At 41.9% G+C, this 21,517-nt stretch overlaps 1 protein-coding gene across 1 annotated transcript in view; it reads left to right on the forward strand.

Annotated features, from left to right (window-relative positions):
- The first annotated feature begins 324 nt into the window (after positions 1-324).
- Positions 325-21,517, forward strand: part of KIF3C (kinesin family member 3C) — a 40,065-nt gene continuing 18,872 nt past the window's right edge. Inside the window, exon 1 of the mRNA XM_039346056.1 lies at positions 325-1,768. Within this exon, the coding sequence (XP_039201990.1) occupies positions 356-1,768 (1,413 nt within the window). The 5' untranslated portion in view covers positions 325-355. The remainder of the gene's footprint in view (positions 1,769-21,517) is intronic.

Here is a 21,517-nt window from a genome sequence, read left to right on the forward strand (position 1 = left end):
AGAGCGAGGCTTCGCCGTCCACCGCCTACGGAGAAGGCTAAAATCGCGCCGTTTCTCTACCTCTCTCCTTCCTTCCCCTTCATGGCGGGATGAGCCGGCATGGGTGGTCTGTGGTCCGAGGCGGGATGCCGTGAACGGAGCACGCCTAGCTGTACCTATTGTGCGAAGAGGCGGTGCAAATAGCCGCAGCCGCCACAGCCGCGCCAGCCTGTCAACTCCGCTGCCGCAGCAGAGCAGCCACAGCAGCCCCTCGGAGCGGAGAGGACCCCATGCCTGGAAAAGGTGCTGTCGCTGCCGAGCCCTGACAGCCGAAGGGCGAGGAAAGCCCCGGAGCAGGACCCGTCTCGGTTTCGCGATGGCTAATAGGCCCAGGGTCAGCGAGACTCTGAAAGTGGTGGTCCGCTGCCGCCCCATGAACAGGAAAGAGGAAGCCACCGGCTACGAGAGGATCCTGGACATGGATGTGAAGCTGGGCCAGGTGACTATCCGGAACCCCAAGGCGTCTCCAGGGGAACTGGCCAAAACATTCACTTTTGATGCTGTGTATGATGCCACCTCCAAGCAGGCAGACCTGTATGATGAAACGGTCCGGCCCTTGATAGATTCAGTTCTGCAAGGATTCAATGGCACCATCTTCGCCTATGGTCAAACCGGTACCGGGAAGACCTACACTATGCAAGGGATCTGGGCTGACCCTGAGAAGAGAGGTGTCATCCCCATCTCCTTTGAGCACATTTTCACCCATATCTCCCGTTCGCAGAACCAGCAATATTTGGTCAGGGCTTCCTATTTGGAGATCTATCAAGAAGAGATCCGTGATCTCCTGGCAAAAGACCAGAGTAAGAAAATGGAGCTGAAAGAGAACCCAGAAACGGGTGTTTACATCAAGGACCTTTCGTCCTTTGTGACAAAGAATGTCAAAGAAATTGAACATGTCATGAATTTGGGGAACCAAACTCGATCAGTGGGCAGCACGAACATGAACGAGTACAGCTCTCGCTCACACGCCATCTTTGTCATCACGGTGGAGTGCAGTGAGACTGGCCCAGATGGAGAGGATCACATCCGGGTAGGAAAACTCAACCTGGTGGATTTGGCTGGGAGTGAAAGGCAGAGCAAGATGGGTGCCCCAGGGGAACGACCCAAAGAAGCCTCCAAAATCAACCTCTCCCTCTCTGCTCTGGGGAATGTGATTTCAGCCCTGGTGGATGGCAAAAGCACCCATATCCCATATCGGGATTCCAAGCTCACCCGCCTTCTGCAGGATTCTTTGGGTGGCAATGCTAAGACCATCATGGTAGCCACGCTGGGCCCAGCTTCCCACAGCTATGATGAGAGCTTATCAACCCTCCGATTTGCTAATAGGGCCAAAAATATCAAGAACAAGCCACGAATCAATGAGGATCCCAAAGATACACTTTTGCGGGAGTTCCAGGAAGAGATCATCCGCCTGAAGGCCCAGTTGGAGAAACGTGGAATGCTGAGCAAGAAGAGGAGGAGGAGTAGCCGGAGAAAGAAAACCATAGATGGGGAGGGAACCCCTGAAAGTGAAGAAGCAGAGGACAATGAGGATGGAGGGCTGGAAAAAAATATGAAAAATTACCTGAAGGAGCAAAAAGAGAGGTTGGAGGAGGAGAAAGCAGCAATCCAGGATGACCACAGCCTGGTGAATGAGGAGAAGCAAAAGCTACTGGAGGAGAAAGAGAAGATGATTGAGGAACTCAGGAGGGAGCAAGAGGCCACTGAACTTCTAGCAACCAAATACAAGGTAAGCCTCATTCATACCAGCATTTCTGAAGTGTGGTTCAAATACACAGCATTAAGCAAGCTCTTGTGCATCGGGGAAGGAAAAAACAGTGAGGCAGGACATCATTTTCCAGGTGGAGCAGGAAGTCACACTTCCCAAATATCATCTGATATGTTTAGAGGCTCACTATTAAGATTAATTCACAAACACCCCTTTAATAACAGTTAATCCAGCAATAGTGGTGGTAAATATTGGTTGAGGCTCAATGAAAAGAGGTGTGACTTCCTGGGGAGACAGAGGCCATATGCTAATATTTTGTCTGCTGGTGAACTCTGGACCTTGTGGCAGTAATGGATTTCTGTTGGCTGCCGTGTCTGCTGGGCCTCTTGCTTAGGTTTATGCGCTGTCATGTGTCGGATTCCTTTGCATAGGCTGTCAGACCCTGCTCCATCTGGTCAGGAAGGAGGAGTGGCTGAACTGTGGAATGATGAAGCCCAGGAGGGGGTCTTTGGTGTTTAGGGCTGGCAGCTTGAGCTAATAAGCTCCTCCATTGCACAACAAAGCGGCACAGAAAAGGCCATTACTATTACTGGGTGGAGGTGACCTCCTGCATACGTATTGGCTGGTACCTCTGGGAGGTTGGCCAATTGTTCCTGCAGTTCTGATGGGGTTTCCTTTTGTCTCTGCAAATGGGTGTTAACAGGAGGGGCTGCAACCTTCCCTGTCTTCCAGGTCACATCGCCTGCAGCATCTTAGGGATTTAAGTGAGGACTTCCCCATCCTATTTCCGTCCTAGCTTTTACTAAAAAATATGCCTAAAGGATACTCAAAGGTCATTTTTCCCCCCAAACTGTATCTGTATCTTTTTGCTGACTCTCGTTTGGTCAGATCTGCAAGTGCTGTCTGGGCCCTTGGTTGCGTTTTAGTGTGAGCTGGGAAATGCAGCAAGACAGGGTCCATCCTGTGTGTCAAGCATGAGGTTCCCAAACTTGCCTCCAGATTTGCTTCTCATCTCACTTGAAAAATGGGTGGGTGTGCACCACGATTCACACTATGGGAGCACATGGAGCATCTGTGAAGATGGAAAATGCTTAAAGTTGGTTAGTAAAATAATCAGTTGGAAGCATTCATGCAGTATATTGAAGCATAAACTAACTCAATGGTTGGGGTTCACACAAGATGCTAAGCTGCAAAAAAAACAAAAAACACACACCACCTAAAGATTAATACAAAATCAAATACAGCACACTGGGCAAATGTAGCTGCTTTGGCTTTAGCTGACATGGTTGTATGAATACCTCTAAAGTGTTTATAGTGATTCTGTACTATCCTTCCAGGATGAAAGCACAAGGTTCCACTGAGGCTCCCAAAATGATGTCTCTTCCCCAAACTATAGCTTTTAGAAAATTTCATGTCAAACTACTAGGTTTCCCTCCTCTCCTAGAACTAATTGAATATTCCAAGAACCAAACCCTGGAATTCTTCAACAACTACTTGGCATTTATCCATCCATCCTTTCATCCAATATATGCCTATCTGTACCATCAGATTCTAGATGGTAAACCAAATCCAACAACAAAAAGAAATCAAGGTCCCAATAAAATTTCAGTATCCCCATCATATACACCCACAGCAGAACTCCAGTAATTAACATCCTGGCCCCAATGCCTGGGGAAGAGCCAAGTCTTCACTGCTTTGCAAAAGGCCAACAGAGTTTGAGCCATCCATATCTCTGCATTCCCCACTACCTATAGAAGCCACTGACCAGAGCACTGTTCCCTCCCTCACCTTATAAACCTCAACTATGAATGCAGCCAGATGACTCAAATTATTTTCTGGGTTCATACCATGCAATGGATAGTCTTAAGTGGGCAGGGTTTCCATAGCATGCTTAACCAAAACAAAACCCTAACCAAAGTTAACACTAAGTGTTAACTTAGTATGTTTCCACATTCAGGCATTATGACTAACTGACTAGGTTAATTATCTGTGGACTGAGCCTGTGAATCTTTGGGATAACTTAACCCCCCCCCCAACTCTCCATATGAGAAATCCAGAATTGCACAGATTTCCTATCTCACTGAGGAGATCCTGCAAGTCTCTGTTGCCCAAATGCTGTTGTTGCTCCTTCAGTCTGATTCGGCCTGCTTCTCTCACCTCCACGATTACCACCAAGTGGTTGCCTTGGGGTCATCTTCCTCTCTTCTCCAGGGGTTCATCCAGGGGATCCCAGCATTTTAAGCTAAATCATAGCATAGCTGGGGCTTAGTTCCATGAAGCTTTTTCAGAGTATTGTCAGCCCTGGCATATATATGCCTCTGAACATGTATAGAGCACCTTGCTCTCATATCTCCAGAATTATGACTGGCCTTTGCAGAATTAAGGTTTCCTTCCTACAGGCAGAAACTACTGGACCCCATGAAGGGGATTGGCACCTTTTAAAACACCTGTTTGCATTTTATTCTTGGTACTGGACAATGCAAAGAGGCAAAGAAAAAAGCCAGACTCCAAAAACGACTAAATCATATTTGAGCAAACTTATCCAATAAGTGGGCAAGAGGCTGGTGAGCTTCAAACTGGGGGTGGTGGTAGTGTTTTTGTAAGCCCATTATTTACTGTGATTGATTGGGTTGAGGGGAGGGAATAAAGCTGTGCATAGTTAGAGATACTGCATTCTCCTCAGAAGAGACAACTTTGGAACTGCCCTACAAGTGATGTGGTCTCATTGCCAATGCAGACAGTATCACTGACTAGAATGAATAGCTAAGGCTGAACGGGCATGGCTCATGAGAAGTATAGTGAAAAACTCTGCTATCTGGGCTTTGCCCATGGCTTATAATTAGAAGAAACTTATTGGACACATTAAATCAGGACTGGGAGGTTGTTTTGCAGACAAAATTGTATTTGTTTTTTTAATCTTTTATTTTTGGTCCACTGTGGCAGCGATATGCTGAAGTTATTGGAAAGGGTGTGGCCAGAATTTCAGGTCCTTTGTTTATTTTTTTAAAATTTATCTTTTCTCTTTTAGTAAGATAATACATCAACTCTGTCAGGGGCTGAATATACCTTCTCTTCCCCTTTTTTCTTTTGAAAGAAAATTACACTTCCACATTTTGGTACTTTGCTGCTGAATTTCATTGACAAATTCTTGGTGGTTGAGGAAAGCTTTTAAAAGGTTTGCAATTTCATGCAATTCATAAGCTATGGATTTCTTACTCCTAGGAGTATCCTTCAATGTGCAGACGAGGGGCACGATGCTTTCACAGAATCGGGCTTCTTCCCTTCTCTGCTACAATAGGAATCAAGGCTTCAGTGAGGTGAAGGAGGCAAGGCTTTCCTCCTTCCTCTTTAGCCTCTGAAATCGCATGTCCTATTCTATGGGTAAAACCTGGATCCATTTTTTCTAATGTCTGTGGAGATTCTCAGTCATCCAGGTCATGGTTGTCCCAAAGATGCTTTTTCAAGAGGCAACTGGACTTTCTTGTTATTCTTTGAAGACATTTCGCTTCTCATCCAAGAAGCTTCTTCAGCTCTGACTAGATGGTGGGTTTCCAAGAAAGTTCCACACCCATTTGCACTACTCAGGTGAACTTGAGGGCACAGATAAACTTCCAAGTGGCCTCAATGATTCTGTAAAAGAATGCAAATGACCAGCTGCCTGCAAGGAATATAAATCCTTCCATTCCTCACCATCCAGTCAGAGTTGAAAAAGTTTCTTGGATGAAAAGTGAAATGTCTTCAAAGAAAAACAAGAAAGCTCAGTTGCCTCTTGAAAAAGCACCTTTGGAACATTTTTTTCTAATCCTAGATCAGTAGTGAGGAAATAGCATGTCCAGGATTGGATGGGCACAGATGATGCTCTGAACAGTCCCAACAAAACTCTCCCAGATATGGACTTCTCAACTTCCAAGAAGATAGCAGAGACATCTGAATGACCTCTTGTAGTTAAAGGGAGGGAGAGGGATGTGGGGTAATGGCATCTGCATGAATATTCCCTTCTGTTGGTTAGAGTTACCCTCTCAATGAACAAGTACAATGCCTATCACAAGTCCCCCCAGCCCATACAGCCTTGGGTCAATGGTGGCCTAGAAAAGAAGGAGACCATTGTGTTCCAGAGAGAGGCAGCTTTGTGAACGGATGGATTGAAAACAGAGGGAACCCTCCTTTCTTTAGCACACAATCCAGCCTTATGGAATATTGTGTAAAAAAATCAGATCAAAGACTGACCAACTTAGCAGCCCTGAAAAGGACATGATCTCATTCCATTAGGTGGGCCAAGTGATCATGAATATCATGAATGATCAGTGGTCTGATCTGGGGAAATACATTATCTGAGCTGAGCCATTTGTATATCGTTGAGTTGTGACCAAGCATGTTATATGTACCTGGCCAGAGGTAATTTTATAATCAGTGTTTAAAGTATCTTCAGCTTAATGCATTGCTTGAACTTAGGCAATAGTGTAAGCCCGCTTCCCTAATTTAATGTTGCTGCTGGTGCTTCTGCCACCTTAGAAGAAGAGCCCAGGAACCTTGCTACGCATACAAAGGCAACAAAGATAATGGAAGAGATATAAATAGCAGGAAAAGCGGTCATGCTCAGGTCTTTGATATTGTGTTGCTTTCAAAAAGCTCTTACATTTGGCTTCCTGGGAGTGGTCAGTAATCACAAGGACATGTTAGGTAAAATGATCACTGAACCACATTTGCTGCACAGGGCATGGTTTGGCACATCAAGAGCCAAAGAAAAGATAGATGGTTGTGCATGACTACCGCCCCAACATGACACAGACTCCAGAAACTAGCTGGTCAGATCTTGCTGTGGTTAGGGTGGCAAAGATCTTGCATGACAGTAAGGAACCTCCCCTAAATCTGGCCAATAGTCCATTGGTTTCTCAAGACCCAGGCCAAATATCTAGCTTTTTGAATTTGACATCCTCAGCTACCAGTGTATTCACAAAACCTCTCTTGGTGCCCACAATGTTCTAGGTCCCATTACCAAAACGTAAGTACTGTAAAAGAGCTCTTTTTGAGAGTGTATCCACTTGCTCAGAAAAAGAAGGCAGAGGTGAGCTGAGATTGAAGATCTTCTCAGTTTGTTTGTGCTGTGAATATTTTATGAATGCCACACCTGCCATTTTGAAAGTTTCCTATAGCATGCTCAGAATTCCAGCTGTTCCCACCAACTCATCAGGAAAAAGAGGAATTGTCACTGAGGAAAAGCAGCAGATCCTTCTTTAGCTCCAGAGGAAGGTTCGCTGAGCAGCTCTAAGCCACAATAATGTTGGTTTGGTTTAGCTGTACATATTGTATAAATCCAGCCATTTGTGGCTTTTCCAACAAACCATGTTTAAGCAAGTCACGGCTAACTATGTTGTGGGAATCTGATCAGAAAGTAATTTGTGTTGAAGCTCTGCTTTGCCCTTGTGGTTCCTGTGGTGGAATATCATTGCATTCTATTTTAATTTGCAAGATTTTAGTAAGGGAACTTGAAAACATAGAGAGATCATGCGAAGGGGGTTTTATGCTGCTATCTATCTTGCTTGATGGAATTGTTTTTGATCAGCAGCTGCCTTTAGCAACGTAATTGCAACAGAAGGCTGACCTAATTTTGACAAGCACTGGGAATGTAGGCTGTAGGGCTAGGCAGAGTAACTAGAGCTCTAGATTAGGCTCCCTTTGGGAGCATGTGTGCACACAATGTAGTTTTAGAGATGTGATTCTTACTGGCAGAACGGATGGCGGTGAAAGTAACAGCATTCCATTAGTAATGCTAAAAGATGAAATGGGGACAGAGTGACAATATTAGACTGCAAAACTCAGCTCATCTTTTGCCTATTTCCAAATGGGAGACTATTGTTGGATAGCGATCAAATGAACAACAGTAGTCCTTTTTTCCACTTCAGTAAGGCTGTGTGCCATTGTAATTCCATAGGAGTAAGAAACACACCCATCCACAATAACTGTATCTCCCCATGATGACACTTTATTAAAAACAACAACACATTTCTAGCCTTTTTGGTACTCAAATGGGCTTGAAAATGTACAGGCAACATCTGATGAAATGTCTGAAAGAACAGGGAAGGGCCAAAAACTGAAAATAAAATTTGTAATATAATTTTATGTGTTTAGGATGCTGAATTAAATTGTTCTTGGGAAAAAATGAGATGCTTTAAGGAATATTCAGAGAACTGAGCAAGAGACACTTGAGACCTCCAATATTCTCAAGAAGTTAATGAAGTTCCTCTCCTGCTATTGTGCCTTTCTCTAAATATTACTGACACTAAACTATGGTTTGTGTTTACTGAATACATTTGCTGCTAATGTTAACCTTTAAACCAGGGATACATAACTTCTGATTTGATTAGTATTTTTTTTTAATTTTATTATTTTATTTTCATTACAATCATAAGAAAAAAAATTCAGATACATAACAAGTTAAAATACAACACACAAATTCTGGCATTGCTCACCCATTTCCCCCCAAACCGCATCCCCCTCTCATCTTTTCACTTCCCCCTTCCTTCTTCTTCCTCACTTTCCTCCTCTCCTCCCTCTCTCCTCCATCTTTCTACTTGCTTATCCCTCTCCTCTTCTTCTCAATCGGATGCGGTCTAGGGGAAAATGCCCGAGCAATCCTCTAACACCAAAAAAAAAGAAAAAAAAATCTTAAAAATATAAAACTATTCCTACTTATCTGAACTATTGAACATACTACCCATACTCTCCCCTCCCCTCCCCCCACCCCCTTCTCCCCCTGGCTTCCCAGAGCTCAGTACAGGGTTACACACACACACAAAAAAAACCCTAAACATAATCAACTTAAATTTACTACTTATACAATAACCAAAATCATAATAACCCTTAACTCTCTGCAAACTTCAATTCATAATTTAATAAAAATCCATTATTCATAAAATAAATGAAACTTTGTTGTTCCATACTTCTTCTGAATATATTCTATCCATCTTCTCCATACAGAAACATATCTCTTTTGTGAATGGTCCTTTAAGTAAGCAGAAATTTTAGCCATTTCTGCTAAGTTAGAAACCTTGAATACCCATTCTTCTAAAGAAGGCAGAGAATCTTTTTTCCAATACTGACCCACCAATAGTCTTGCTGCTGTTATTAAATTCAGCATTAAAATAGTTTCTTTAACATCAAAATCCACAAAAATACCCAAAAGAAATAATTGGGGAGTAAATTTAATTTTCCTTTTAAAAACCTTTTGAATGTTCCACCAAATCATAATCCAAAAAGCTTTAATATTTTTGCAAGTCCACCAAACATGAAAATAAGTTGCATCCAAGGAACCACATCTCCAACATTTGGGTTGCAAATTCGGATACATACAAGATAACTTTTTAGGATCCAAATGCCATCTATAAAACATTTTATAAAAATTTTCCCTCAAATTTTGTGCTTGAGTAAATTTAACATTTCTAACCCAAATTATCTCCCAGGAATCCATTAAGATCGGTTCCTGTATATTCTGAGCCCATTTGATCATACAGTCTTTTACTAACTCTGTTTCTGAATCCAATTTTATTAACTCATTATAAATTCTTTTGATATGAGCAAATTTCTGCTCTTTAATCTGAATTACCAAGTTTTCATCTGTTAAAGTAATTCCCACCTTCTTATATACCCTCCATCTCTCCATTATTTGTAAATATTGAAACCATGATTGTAAAATATTTTCTTGCCTTGACAAATCAAAAGACTTTAATTGCCAATCTGTACCTGACCAAATGAGCAACTCTTTATACGAAATATTATCAAAATTCATCCCCTTAGAAACCCCTTGAATTGCCTGTCCAGGAATCCCCCAAATGGGTATTTTATAGTTTAATTTATAATAATACTTCTTCCAGACTCGAAGTATGGCATTTCTTAAAATATGTGACTTAAACACCCAATCTACTTTCTTATCAAAAACTAAATATGCATGCCAACCAAATAATAAATCCCAGCCTTCAAGAACCAAAATATTTTTATTTGTTAAATTGAGCCAATCACTTACTAAAGTTAAGGTGGCCACATCATAATATAATTTCAAATTAGGTGCTTTAAGCACCTTTATAGCTTGTTGAAGTTTTTACTCCAAAATTGGGGGTGGAGGCCTTCCCATTTTAGAAGATGTTCTTCAAGCATAGCCAACATCCAAGAAGACAAGTTCAGGATCTAAAAAGATCTTCACAGACTTGAACAATGGGTCCTATCCAACAACATGAAATTTAATGTGGAGAAAAGCAAGGTTTTACATCTAGGCAGGAAAATCCAAATGTACAAGTATAGATTAGATTAGTGGTGGCAAACCTATGGCAAGCGTGGCAGAGGCGGCACTCGGAGCCCTCTCTGTGGGCATACGTGCCGTTGCCCCAGCCTTGCCTCCCCCTGTGGTCCCCTCACCAGCAGCCCCCCTGGAGGAGAGTCACCCCCGAGCGTGGCCCACGTGGAGCAGCGCAGCCAAGGACATGGCAGCCAGGCAGCGTAGACAAGACTCTGCCCTCACACCCCATTGTTCACAGTTGATGCTGCGGGGCGTGTGCAGATGGCATGCTTGCCATGGTGCTGCTGGGTTGCTTGGGCAATCTGTGGTGGGCCCTGGAGGCAGTGAGTGGCCCTGAGGGCAGGTGGGGTGGGGGCGGAACAGGAGCAGGGCAGGGGGTAAAGTGGGGTGGGGCCAGGTTTTGGGCACTCGGTCTCTAAAAGGTTTGCCATCACTGGATTAGATGAAACCTGGCTCAAAAACAGTAACTGTGAGAGGACCTTTGAGTCCTAGTGGACGATCACTTAACTATGAGCCAGCAGTGTGTGGCAGCAGCCAAAAAAGCTAATACAATGGTTGGTTATATAAACAGAGGCATAGAATCAAAATCATGTGAAATATTAGTACTGCTTTATAAATCCTTAGTAAGACCACAGCTGGAATACTGCATCCAGTTTTGGTCATCATCACATTGCAAACAAAATGTTGAGACTTTGGAAAAAGTGCAAAGAAGAGCAACTAAGATGATTAAAGGCCTGGAGACAAAAACATATGAAGAACAATTGCAAGTATTGGGTATGGCCAGTCTAGAGAAAAGGAGGACTAGGGGTAATATGATAGCAATATTCCAGTATTTGAGAAACTGCCACAAAGAGGAGGGGGTAAACTTATTTTCCAAAGAACCAGATGGCAAGACAAGAAACAATGGATGGAAATTAATCAAGGAAAGATGCAACCTGGAATTAAGGAGAAACTTCCTAACAGTGAGAACAATTAACCAGTGGAACAGCTTGCTTTCAGACGTTGTAGGTACTTCATCACTGGAAGTTCTTAAGACTGAATAAAGTAGTCACTTGTCTGAAATGGGATAGGTTCTCCTGCTTGAGAAGAGGGTTGGACTAGAAAACATCCAAGGTCCCTTCCAGCTCTATTCTGATTGTGAATCCATAAATTACAAACCAAGTGTGTTTAGGACAGTGTGACCACATCCTCATTCATATCAAAGATTGAGCTTGATCTATTTTTTCCTATTCAGACCCCTGTAGCCTCCAGACACTGGGATAGAACATCAGTGGCCAAGGGTTATGTAAATAGGTATCATTAGCATATTGTTGATATCTAATCCCATGACAACAGATAACTTCACCCAGGAGATTCATGTAGATGCTAGATAAGAATGGGGAGAAAACTGAACTCTTGACTAAGAGCTGAGGATCACCCCGAATCAACAGGAAGGGGAATTGTTTGTGAAAGAAGAAGGAGAGCTATTGCTACACTAAGTCTCGCACTCCCAATCACCTGAGTTGATCCAGAAGGATACTATGATCAATGGCATTGAAAGCCATCAAGAGATTTAGAAGGACCAAGATGAATGTATTACCCCAATCTCAGTCCCATCATAAGTCAAAGGGCTGTCTCAGTAATGTGTCCAGATCTGGTAGGGATCTAATCTTTGTCTTCCATCAGTGCTCTAATCTCTTCTGCCATTTTATCTCCCAGGTCCTCTGAAAACCAGGAGTTCTCTGAGACCCCTGTGTAGAGAAAGGCCACGAAGGTACAATCTGAATCAAGGCTATTACCTCATTCTCATTCCAAGAGATGACTAAGGCCTAAGTTGAACTGAGGTCTAACAGGAATCTGAGCAGACAAATTGACAGGCACGAAGAACTGCAAAACAATGATCTGTATTTCAAGGGCAAGATCAACATGCCCAGTTCCAGATCACATTGTCACTGCCCCTAGAGAAAAAAAAACAGATCCAACAAGTGACCCCCTCCCATGTATCTGACTCTTGATGACTTGGGTCAGGTCAATGGTTGCCATGGTGGCAGCTGTGAACTCCCAAGCCACTTCAGACTCCATATCTGGGGAAGGCAAATTGACAACTCCCAGTACCATAAGCTGGAAAACCCAGGCACAATGTCAAGCAGCTCAGGTAGGTAAGTCATTACAGGTAATCTTCATCTTACAGCCATTTGTTTAGCGACCTTTAGTAGTTACAACTACACTGGAAAATGTGACTTCTAACCAGTCCTTGCACTTGTGACCACTGCAGCATCACCATGGTCACATGATCAGAATTTGGGCACTTGGCAACCAGCATGTATTTATGACAATTGCAGCATCTCAGGATCGTATGATTGTCACTTGCGACCTTCCCAGTTGGTTTCCAACAAGCAAAGTCAATGGGAGAAACCAGATTTGCTTAATGGTGTCATGATTCACATAACAACTGCAGTGGTTTGCTTAATAATCATGGCAAAAAAGGTCATAAAATCAGAGGTGACTCACTTAATAACTGCCTTGCTTAGCAACAGAAATTCTGGTCCCAACTGTGTTTGTGAGAACTACCTGTATGCAGTCCTGTCTGCTCTCTACAGTCTGATTTTGCAAATAGGATATCCAGCTATCTGTGGGGCAGGGATTCTAAGGGCCACAGTAGCCACTTCCCCATCATTGCCCTGGGTTCGCAACAGCCACATTTGAAACCCAGATAGCACCGGATTCTGTCAATATGCTAAACCTGAACTAAATAAGTAGTAGTGTAGCTGAACACTTTGCCTGAATCCAACCGATGACTGCAAATATTACCATCAAGGCAGGAAAATCTGGAGGCTGAGTAGCAAGGCACATCCACTAATAGGGCTAGATTGGAGAGCAGAGAGTCTCCTAAGGGAAATAATGGGAGGAGCTGTTGCTAAGCAACTGATTTGCCAGGCATTGCAGGGAGTTCTTGTGATAGAGTAAGCAGAGATCCATAAAGCCACCATTTGTGTCATTTAGACAGATTCTATCATCGTGTTTTTCCCCCTCTTTTTGCTCTTTGAAAATGCCTTTTTTTTTCATTCTTCAGGTGTTTCTAAATAATAACACAGATAGCTTCCCTTTAATGAAGTTTTTATATCTCCCTTTAACACAATTTTAATACCGGGTGTGGTTTTGTTGGCAGTTTGTGATATTTTCTGGAAATTATCCACTTTATTTGTATTTTTATTGTTAAAATTTAACACTGTCTTTATATTTTCTCCAACATTCCATCCAAGTGATGCAGGCCCAAAGTAGAAGGGTGGGTGTGCTCTGCTAAATGGAAAAGAGGATTTCAGGAGTTTCTGATCAAAAGTATTTCAATCCATGAGCAAAGATAGGGCTAGCCACTGCCCCACCTGGAGGATTGTAATCAAGGTGCAGAGCTGCCTAAAGCGCTGTTGCATTCAGGAGCATCCGTAGAGGAGGCCAAAGAAAGTTATGGCAGCGTCTGTGACTGCGATTGAAGCTGTGCCCTTTTTAACTTGCATTACACATGCAACATATATGAAAAGAAGCAGGGCTTTATTCCTGCATCCATGACCACCATCTAAACTGCCCTTGTTTCCAACTAAGTGAAGCTCAATTGCAATGCAATATGTAATTCACGGTAGAAAAGAATGACTGGATTGTATTAGAAAGTATGGATATAGAAATACCCTTTTCAGAGATGGAAGGGACTTAATTTCTCTGCATTGTCATGCTCGTTGCTCAGCATGTAAATCCAGTTTTTGTGGCTTTTAAATTATAGATTGTAACACAACATCTGAAGCCTACCAGTTTGGTAGGCTTGGTTAGTTAGTCAACAAACCAAGTCTTTTTAATTTAAAAAAAATCGTGATTAAACACTCGGTTGCAGTGAATGTCACCCACTTTTGATTTTGTTGTAACAAAAGTGGAGCCAGTGCTTGCACTGAACTTGGGACTGGAACCAGGAAGAACCCTTGGAAGTAATTTCTTGTAAAGTTAATATTACATGGAGAAATACTAGCCTAATACAGGGCTTTTCAACATTTTCAACCATTGTACCACTTTAGGATATGGCAACATCTGAGTACCACCAGTCACCTAACAAGATGTCAAAAACTTGACCAAAAAAAAAAAAAGGAAAAAAGTGATAAATTATAGGTAGTCCTCAACTTACAACAGTTCGCTTAGTGACTGTTTGAAGTTACAATGGCACTGAAAAAAGTGCCCCCCCAAGCCAGAGCCGAGCAAGACACCTGCCTGCCCACCTGGCGGCGCTCTTCCTCCTGTCCGAGGTTTTCATTGTTGTGAACATTTCTGTTGAGGATTGGGAGTGGGGGTGGGATGGGGGATGTTTGATTTTTATTCCCCCCCGTCTGCTGGGTATTTGCAGCAGGTTTTGGTCAATTCACATGACCCTGGGACAATGTGACCGTCATAAATATGAATCAGTTGCCAAGCATCTGAACGTAAATCATGAGACCCTGGAGATGCTGCAACATTCCAGCTGATCGATGCTTCTTCTGAGCTCAGCAGAAGTGCCAGGATCAGTGCTGCTTTCCAGCTGATTGGTGCTTCTTCAGGGCTCAGCAGAAGCTCCAGGATCAGCGCCGAGCTCCAGCTGGAGCCTGGCACTGATCCTGGGGCTTCCACTGAGCCCTGACAGCCCTGCAGCTCCAGCCATCTCTCGCTCAGGCTTGTGCGGTGCTGCCACCGGTTCAGCTCATTCCCCTCCCCGCAACCACTTTTCTAGGATGGTCGCGTACCACCTGCCAGGTGCCAATGTACCACAGGTGGTACCCGTACCACTGCTTGAAAAGCCCTGGCCTAATAGACTGACTCAGAGTCTAGGTGGCAACCAATATTGTTGATGTGAATTCTGAGCAGTCTTAGGATCTGCAATGTGTGAAAGAGGAATTCTATGCCTTCCATTATAGGCTACATATTTTCAAAAGATGCTGATTTATGAGCTTATCCATGCATGTATGTGCCTTTTCCTGTTTATTTCACTTATTGTTTACATCATTTGGATGGCCATCATCCAAATTATGACAAGCTTATTTGACAAGCTTGCTTAATAATGTTCTTCAATGATGAGAAGATTGAGAGTTTATGAAATCATCTGACTGGATCCAGGATGGTTCATCACTTCCTTGCATTTTTATGATTCGGTGAGAGCAGCAGGTACATGCCACATTTAATCATGCAAAGTCAGGGGATGGTGCAAGTCATCCCAAGGATTTGTAAAAGCAACAAAGGGCTGCGGCAGCTGTGTGTGTGTGTGTGTGTGTGTGTGTGTCCCTTGTATTTTGAGAGCTAGCTGTGCCTCTACAATCCTTCCCAGATAAGTTATTCTCCAAAAGAGGCCGAAAAGCATTATTAATAAAGTGAAATTTAATTTAGGTAAATTAAAGATTTTAATAATTAAAATTTCTAAACTTTTCAGAATAAATCTTAAAATTCCACTTAGGCATCCTGTTAATTGTAGTTGCGCACATTATCAGTTTATTCATAAATACATAGATTTTTCACACTTTAAAAATATTCAGGATTTAACCTGAGCTGTTTCTCCTATAAATGAACAAGAGAGAGGGTTTTTTTTATTAATTGATTATGAGCCATCAAATCGGTGTCAGCTTTTAGTGACCACATTCTCCAAATGTCTTCAAGTCTACCAAAGGTACATAGTTGCTGTTGGCCTTCTTCTCTTTCTTTTTGTACCTTTCCCAGCAAAATAACCTTCTCAAAGGAGCTAAGTCTTCACAGAATGTGTCCAAAATATGGTTTGAGCTTGGTCATTTGTGTATCAAATAAGAACTCTGCATTGATTTTTGTTATGATCCATTTGTTTGTTTTTTATCCATGGTATTTTCAGGAGTCTTCTTGAACATCAAAGTTCAAAAGCATCAGATATTCTTTTATACTACTCCTTCAAAGTCTTTCACTTCCATGGAGTGTCACGGGAGAACCATTGCCTGCACAATTCTGGTCTTCATAGATATAAATAAATCATGGCATCTGAATATCTTCTCCAAGGCCTTCACTGCTATCCTATGAAGTCCTAGTTGAAGTGCATTTATTGTTTGAAAGCAATCAACAATTCCTTTATTGTTCATATTGATCCTAAAAGGTAAAAGCTACCAACCATTTCAGTATCTTTATTATTAATTATAAGGATAGTTGCTCTATCTATTTTAATTAATTTGATATTTATGTTTAACCTTAACCCAATTTTTAATTGTGCTTGTTAATTTTTATTACTAGTGCTTACAGATCATTTGCATTTTTAGCTATGAAGAGTAGTACCATCAACATAGTACAGGTTATTGATGTTTCTTAATTTTAAAATCACGCTCTTCTTCCAATCCTGCCTCTGTCAATATATCTTCAGCGTATACAATAGGTTGAATGACTTAGGAGAGAATATATAGCCATGTCTCACTCTTTCACTGATTTGGAGCCAATCTTTTCACCATGTTCTGATCAGAGTGGGGCTTCCTGTCTGTATAAGTTTCTCATGAGGATAATAAGATCTTTTAGGACACACATTTTCCTAAGGACTTTCTGCTGCTTGACATGATTGCCACAATCAAAGCCTTTCTATGATCAGTATAACACACTTTGTTTTCTTTTGGGTATTTGGCTTTCTCAATTATTCAGCATGCATCTATAATAATGTCTCTTGTTCCTTGGCCTTTTCTAAAACTAACTTGAACACCTGGCATCTTCTTTTCTGTGTAGGGTTCTAATCTCCAGTGGAGGATTCTGAGCATTATTTTGTGGCATGTGAAATTAAGAATGTTGCACAAAAGTTTGTACATTTTGTGAAGTCTTCTGTGTCTTTAGAGACGTCACCATAAACCTGCTTCTTGTCTTTTCTAAGAACTCTCTGAAATTATTAATTTCTTCCTGAGATCTTTATCCTTCTTGGCTTTGCCTTCTCTTCTCTGCTTGTTTCCGGTTTTATAATATTCATATCCTGTACATAATTTTTGCTTCTTGGTATTATAATGACTATTTAGTTTTGTCAGTATTTGTACCTAGCCCAGTGATGGCGAATCTTTTAGAGACTGAGTGCCCAAACTGCAACCCAAAACCCACTTATGCATCATCGAGTGCTGGGTGTGTGGGGCCCATTGGGTGGGCATGGCCCATTGGGTGGGAATGGCTGCAGTGGGAATGGCAGACTAGGTGGGACTAAAAGTTCAATCAATCAATTCCAACTTTGCAAGATCTTTTTTTTCCTCACAAGAAGTTGAAATTGACTGATTGAACCTTTTTTTCTTTTTTGCACACGGCAGTGGAGGCCTAAAGTGAAACGCGCATGCCACAGAGAGGGCTCTGAGTGCCGCCTCTGGCACCCATGCCATAGGTTCGCCACCACTGACCTAGTCTAAGTCACTTAACAAAGTAGCAGAGTTGGAAGGGACCTTGGAGTTCTTCTTCTGTTCTCATTGAATAAGAAAGTGAAGGGTATTACAGAACTATATGTAAATATATAGTTAAATCTTTATGGATAATAATATGTTATATTCCTATCTTATAATAAATAAGACATTTGAATACTCTTTGAATTTGTATCATAGGACATTTTGATTAAAGTGATGTGCATAAGAGTATGGGCAGAATTGTTTGAGATGTGCTTATGGTGAAGTGGGCATATCAGTTTCCAGTTTCATCCTTTAATCTAATAGCTGCAACTGAGGGGATCTTCCAAGAGCTTTGTGTAGTAAAATTAGAGGGCAGCCTATGGAAAGATGTAGGCAATAAAGCTTTTTAAGCAGCCCATTGAAAACATGCAAAGCTAGTGGGGACAAGGGGGAGTTTATATTATCAGAAAGAACAATATACAGTATACGTGAAGGGTGAGAGTGTGTATATTTATAGTCTCATATCTTCTATATATGGCTATCAGTGACTTGTAGCAACCCATATAATGTAATATATAATTAATATGTAGGGCAATGCCCCCCTGGGCTAGAGCTTTACAAAAGGTCTAGAGCTCTACAAAAGGTCTATTTTATTCCAGGGAGTTACCAACTGTTAAGACCTCTGGACTCATCCCGTAGGGCAGGGCTTTTCAACCAGTGGTATGGGTACCACCTGTGGTACATTGGCACCTGGCAGGTTGTATGCGACCATCCTAGAAAAGTCGTAGCGGGGGAAGGGAATGAGCTGAACCGGTGGCAGCACTGCACAAGCCTGAGCGAGAATCGACTGGGGATGCAGGGCTGTCAGGGCTCAGCGGAAGCACCAGGATCAGTGCCACTTTCCAGCTGATCGGCGCTTCTTCAGGGCTGTCAGTGGAAGCGCCAAGATCAGTGTCAGGCTCCAGCTGGAGCTCAGCACTGATCCTGGTGTTTCTGCTGAGCCCAGAAGAAGCACCGATCAGCTGGAATGTTGCAGCATCTCCAGGGTCTTGTGGTTTATATTCAGATGCTTGGCAACTGATTCATATTTATGACGGTCAGTGTCCCAGGGTCATGTGAAGGGACCAAAATCTTCTGCAACCACCCAGGAGATGGGGGGAATAAAAACCAAACACCCTCCCACCCCACCCCCACTGCCAATCCTCAACAGAAATGCCCACAACAATGAAAACCTCGGACTGGAGGAAGAGCGCTGCCAGGTAGGCAGGCAGGTGTCTTGCTCAGCTGTGGCTTTGGGGGCAATTTTTTCAGTACCATTGTAACTTCGAACAGTCACCAAGTGAACTGTTGTAAGTTGAGGACTACCTGTACTTTATCATTTTTTTTCCTTTTTTTTTTTTTGGGTCATCAAGTTTTTGACACTTTGCTAGGCGACTGGTGGTACTCGGATGTTGCCATATCCTAAAAGTGGTACAATGGGTGAAAAGGTTGAAAAGCCCTGCTATAGGGAAATGAGTTGTTGCTTACTTTGATAGTTGTACTTTCAACAAATTGTGCTCATGACTTGAACAAACAGGATTGGTGAGTAGTTCGTGGTCATCTACTCTTGCTTGACAACCCTACAATCCTCACTTCCCCATCATATTAGTTTTGGATATGATGCATGAAGAGGCACAATAAATGGTCAGTTGTGGATATCATAACAGATAAAAGTTGAAACTATCCAATAGGATGGAAATTGTAATTATCCAGTGAGTTGAATGTTAAATTGCCACCTAACAATGAAACCTATCTTTCTGCTGCAGAAATGATGCTCTCTGGCTTGCTGACATCTGAATGACTGCTGCTTAACTAACACATGATGACATTAATAATTTGTGTATTTAGGTGGGGAGGCAATATATTCACTTCTCCAATGAATACAATCACTTTGTTCACACATCATGGCAACTCTGGAATCTTTGAGTTGTTGAGCTCTAAGAAGCCTGAGTTGGAAGGCTTTGTTGTTGTTGTTCATTACTGAGCTCTGTATTATATAAAAGAAACAAGAGAGGGATACTGGATTGGGTGTAGCTACTTAACAAATATTTGCAAACTTTTCCTTATTTTTTTAATCCCCTAGTCACATTATAAACCAAACATATTTTTGTTAATCTGCTGTACTTAGTTCAAGAGAAATGGACTCTGACAGATGAGAATCATTATAGGCATTTGCAAGAGTGCACCCGTTTGTTTCTTAATTACATTTAACCCTCAAGCAGGTATGCTGGCTTATCGAGTGCATCATTACTGCTTTTTACTTTTTTATTGTATTTTTTGGAAGCAGTTCAGTTTTGGTGCTTCCCAAGTTAAGGTGTTCCTAGGCTGCTGCCTATTCAGCCTTTGCCTAGAGCTGGCCCCATTCATGGCTTGTGATAGACACCACAGCACAACAATGGAGACATGGAAGCTAGAGACAGGTAGTCCATGCTCTTTAATCTCTCATGTATTTTTGAGATTCATTATAGCTAAAATATAATGGATCTTGATGGAAAGAAATACAAAGAAGTATAGTTCAATAGAACAACTGTAAGAACAAAAAACATAAGTACTACATGAAAAAAAAATAGAAGGTAGACTAGTCTTGCAACAGTACAAATAGAAAATGGCCATAAGAAAATACGATGTAGAAGCTACTTAGAACAGAATGAAAATTTTAATGTTATAGAATGTGTGGAGTTAATGCTGAAGGAAATGTTGAAGGAATGAAAAAGGATGCTGAATGGAATGATAAAGTGAAAGAGCCTATGAATGAGAAAAATGCATATAAGAGAATGCTAAAAAAAATGATAATAGAAATATATGCATAGGTAGTCCTTGGAACCAGCACTCATTCAGCAACCATTTGAAATTGCAATGGCATCAAATGAGTGGTACCTACAACTGGTCCTTAGAGTTCTCGCTATCATGGTGCCTCCACAGTCACGTCATTGCAATTTGGGCACTTGGCAACCAGTTAACACTCATAATTGTTGCAGCTTTTTCCACAGAAGAGGGACTGTTACAGAAAAACATTGATTCCTGGTTTCAGGCACCATTATTTATGGTAGTTTGGGACTACCAGATTACTCCAAGGACATCCATATAAGACAGGGCTGTCAAACTGCCGGCCTGTGGGGCCGGTTTTGTCATACCAAAGCCGCACCCACCCCATTGCTGGCAATGCAAAAAGAGTTGCGACACAACACGTCACGTGATGTGGCGAGTTTGACGCCTTTGATAGAGGATGAATGGCTTCAAGTTGGAGAGGCCACCTTGTGGCCATTGCTTGCATACTCAAAAAGGACACGTATCTATACATAACACTTTTATTTTCTAATAAAACTTCTGGGGTCCATTTTTAATGTTAAAAAGTCAGGTGCAAAGAGTTTGGTTAGTGCCAAACATATCCATAGACTTCTCTTATGGCACCCTAGACTTCCTGCCTACCTGAGTGGCAAGTAAGGGATCAACAGACATATTTGGCACCTCTGAGTGTCATATCAGCAGTATATAGTAGATCCTTACTGACTCTTGAATGATAGTGCTACAAAGTACCCCTTGGAAAGATGAGTTTCCCTTATAATTTGATGTACAGCTTATTATCCTAGTAAATAAATGATATGCTCTGTAGATGGAGACTGGCTTCCTCAGTTGTTCGTCCACGGGGAAGTTTGTTTCAGCTACCTGGCTGAAAGCGTGTGTGTGTAAATTCAGTGAGGAAAATGGAAGAAGATTTTAATATTCATTATTATTTTTTATTTCTACATCATTCCAAAAGAATGCTGAGTTGCATGCAATAAAATCAAGGAGACGACAAATACAGGCAAGTTTCTAGACAAGTAATAGGCTGAAATGAATAGGATGGAATTTAAGATGGAGAAACATAACATTCTTCATCAAGTTAGAAAAATGTAAAGCACAAATATAGGCTAGAGGATATTTGGCTTGACATTAGTTACATATGGAAAGGACCTGGGAGTCCTTGTCAGTCACAAGTTCAGTATCAGCCAACTGTCTGATGTGGCTGCCAAAAAGGCAAATGCTATCTTAGGATGCATTAGTGGGAGCACAGAGAGCGGAGACTTCATCAGAGGAATTGATTGCTCTATTACATTATCC

Source organism: Crotalus tigris, unplaced genomic scaffold (assembly GCF_016545835.1).
Source record: "Crotalus tigris isolate CLP2741 ecotype Arizona unplaced genomic scaffold, ASM1654583v1 scf7180000017987.690289119674:8195010, whole genome shotgun sequence".
In the NCBI taxonomy this organism is placed as follows: Eukaryota; Metazoa; Chordata; class Lepidosauria; order Squamata; family Viperidae; genus Crotalus; species Crotalus tigris.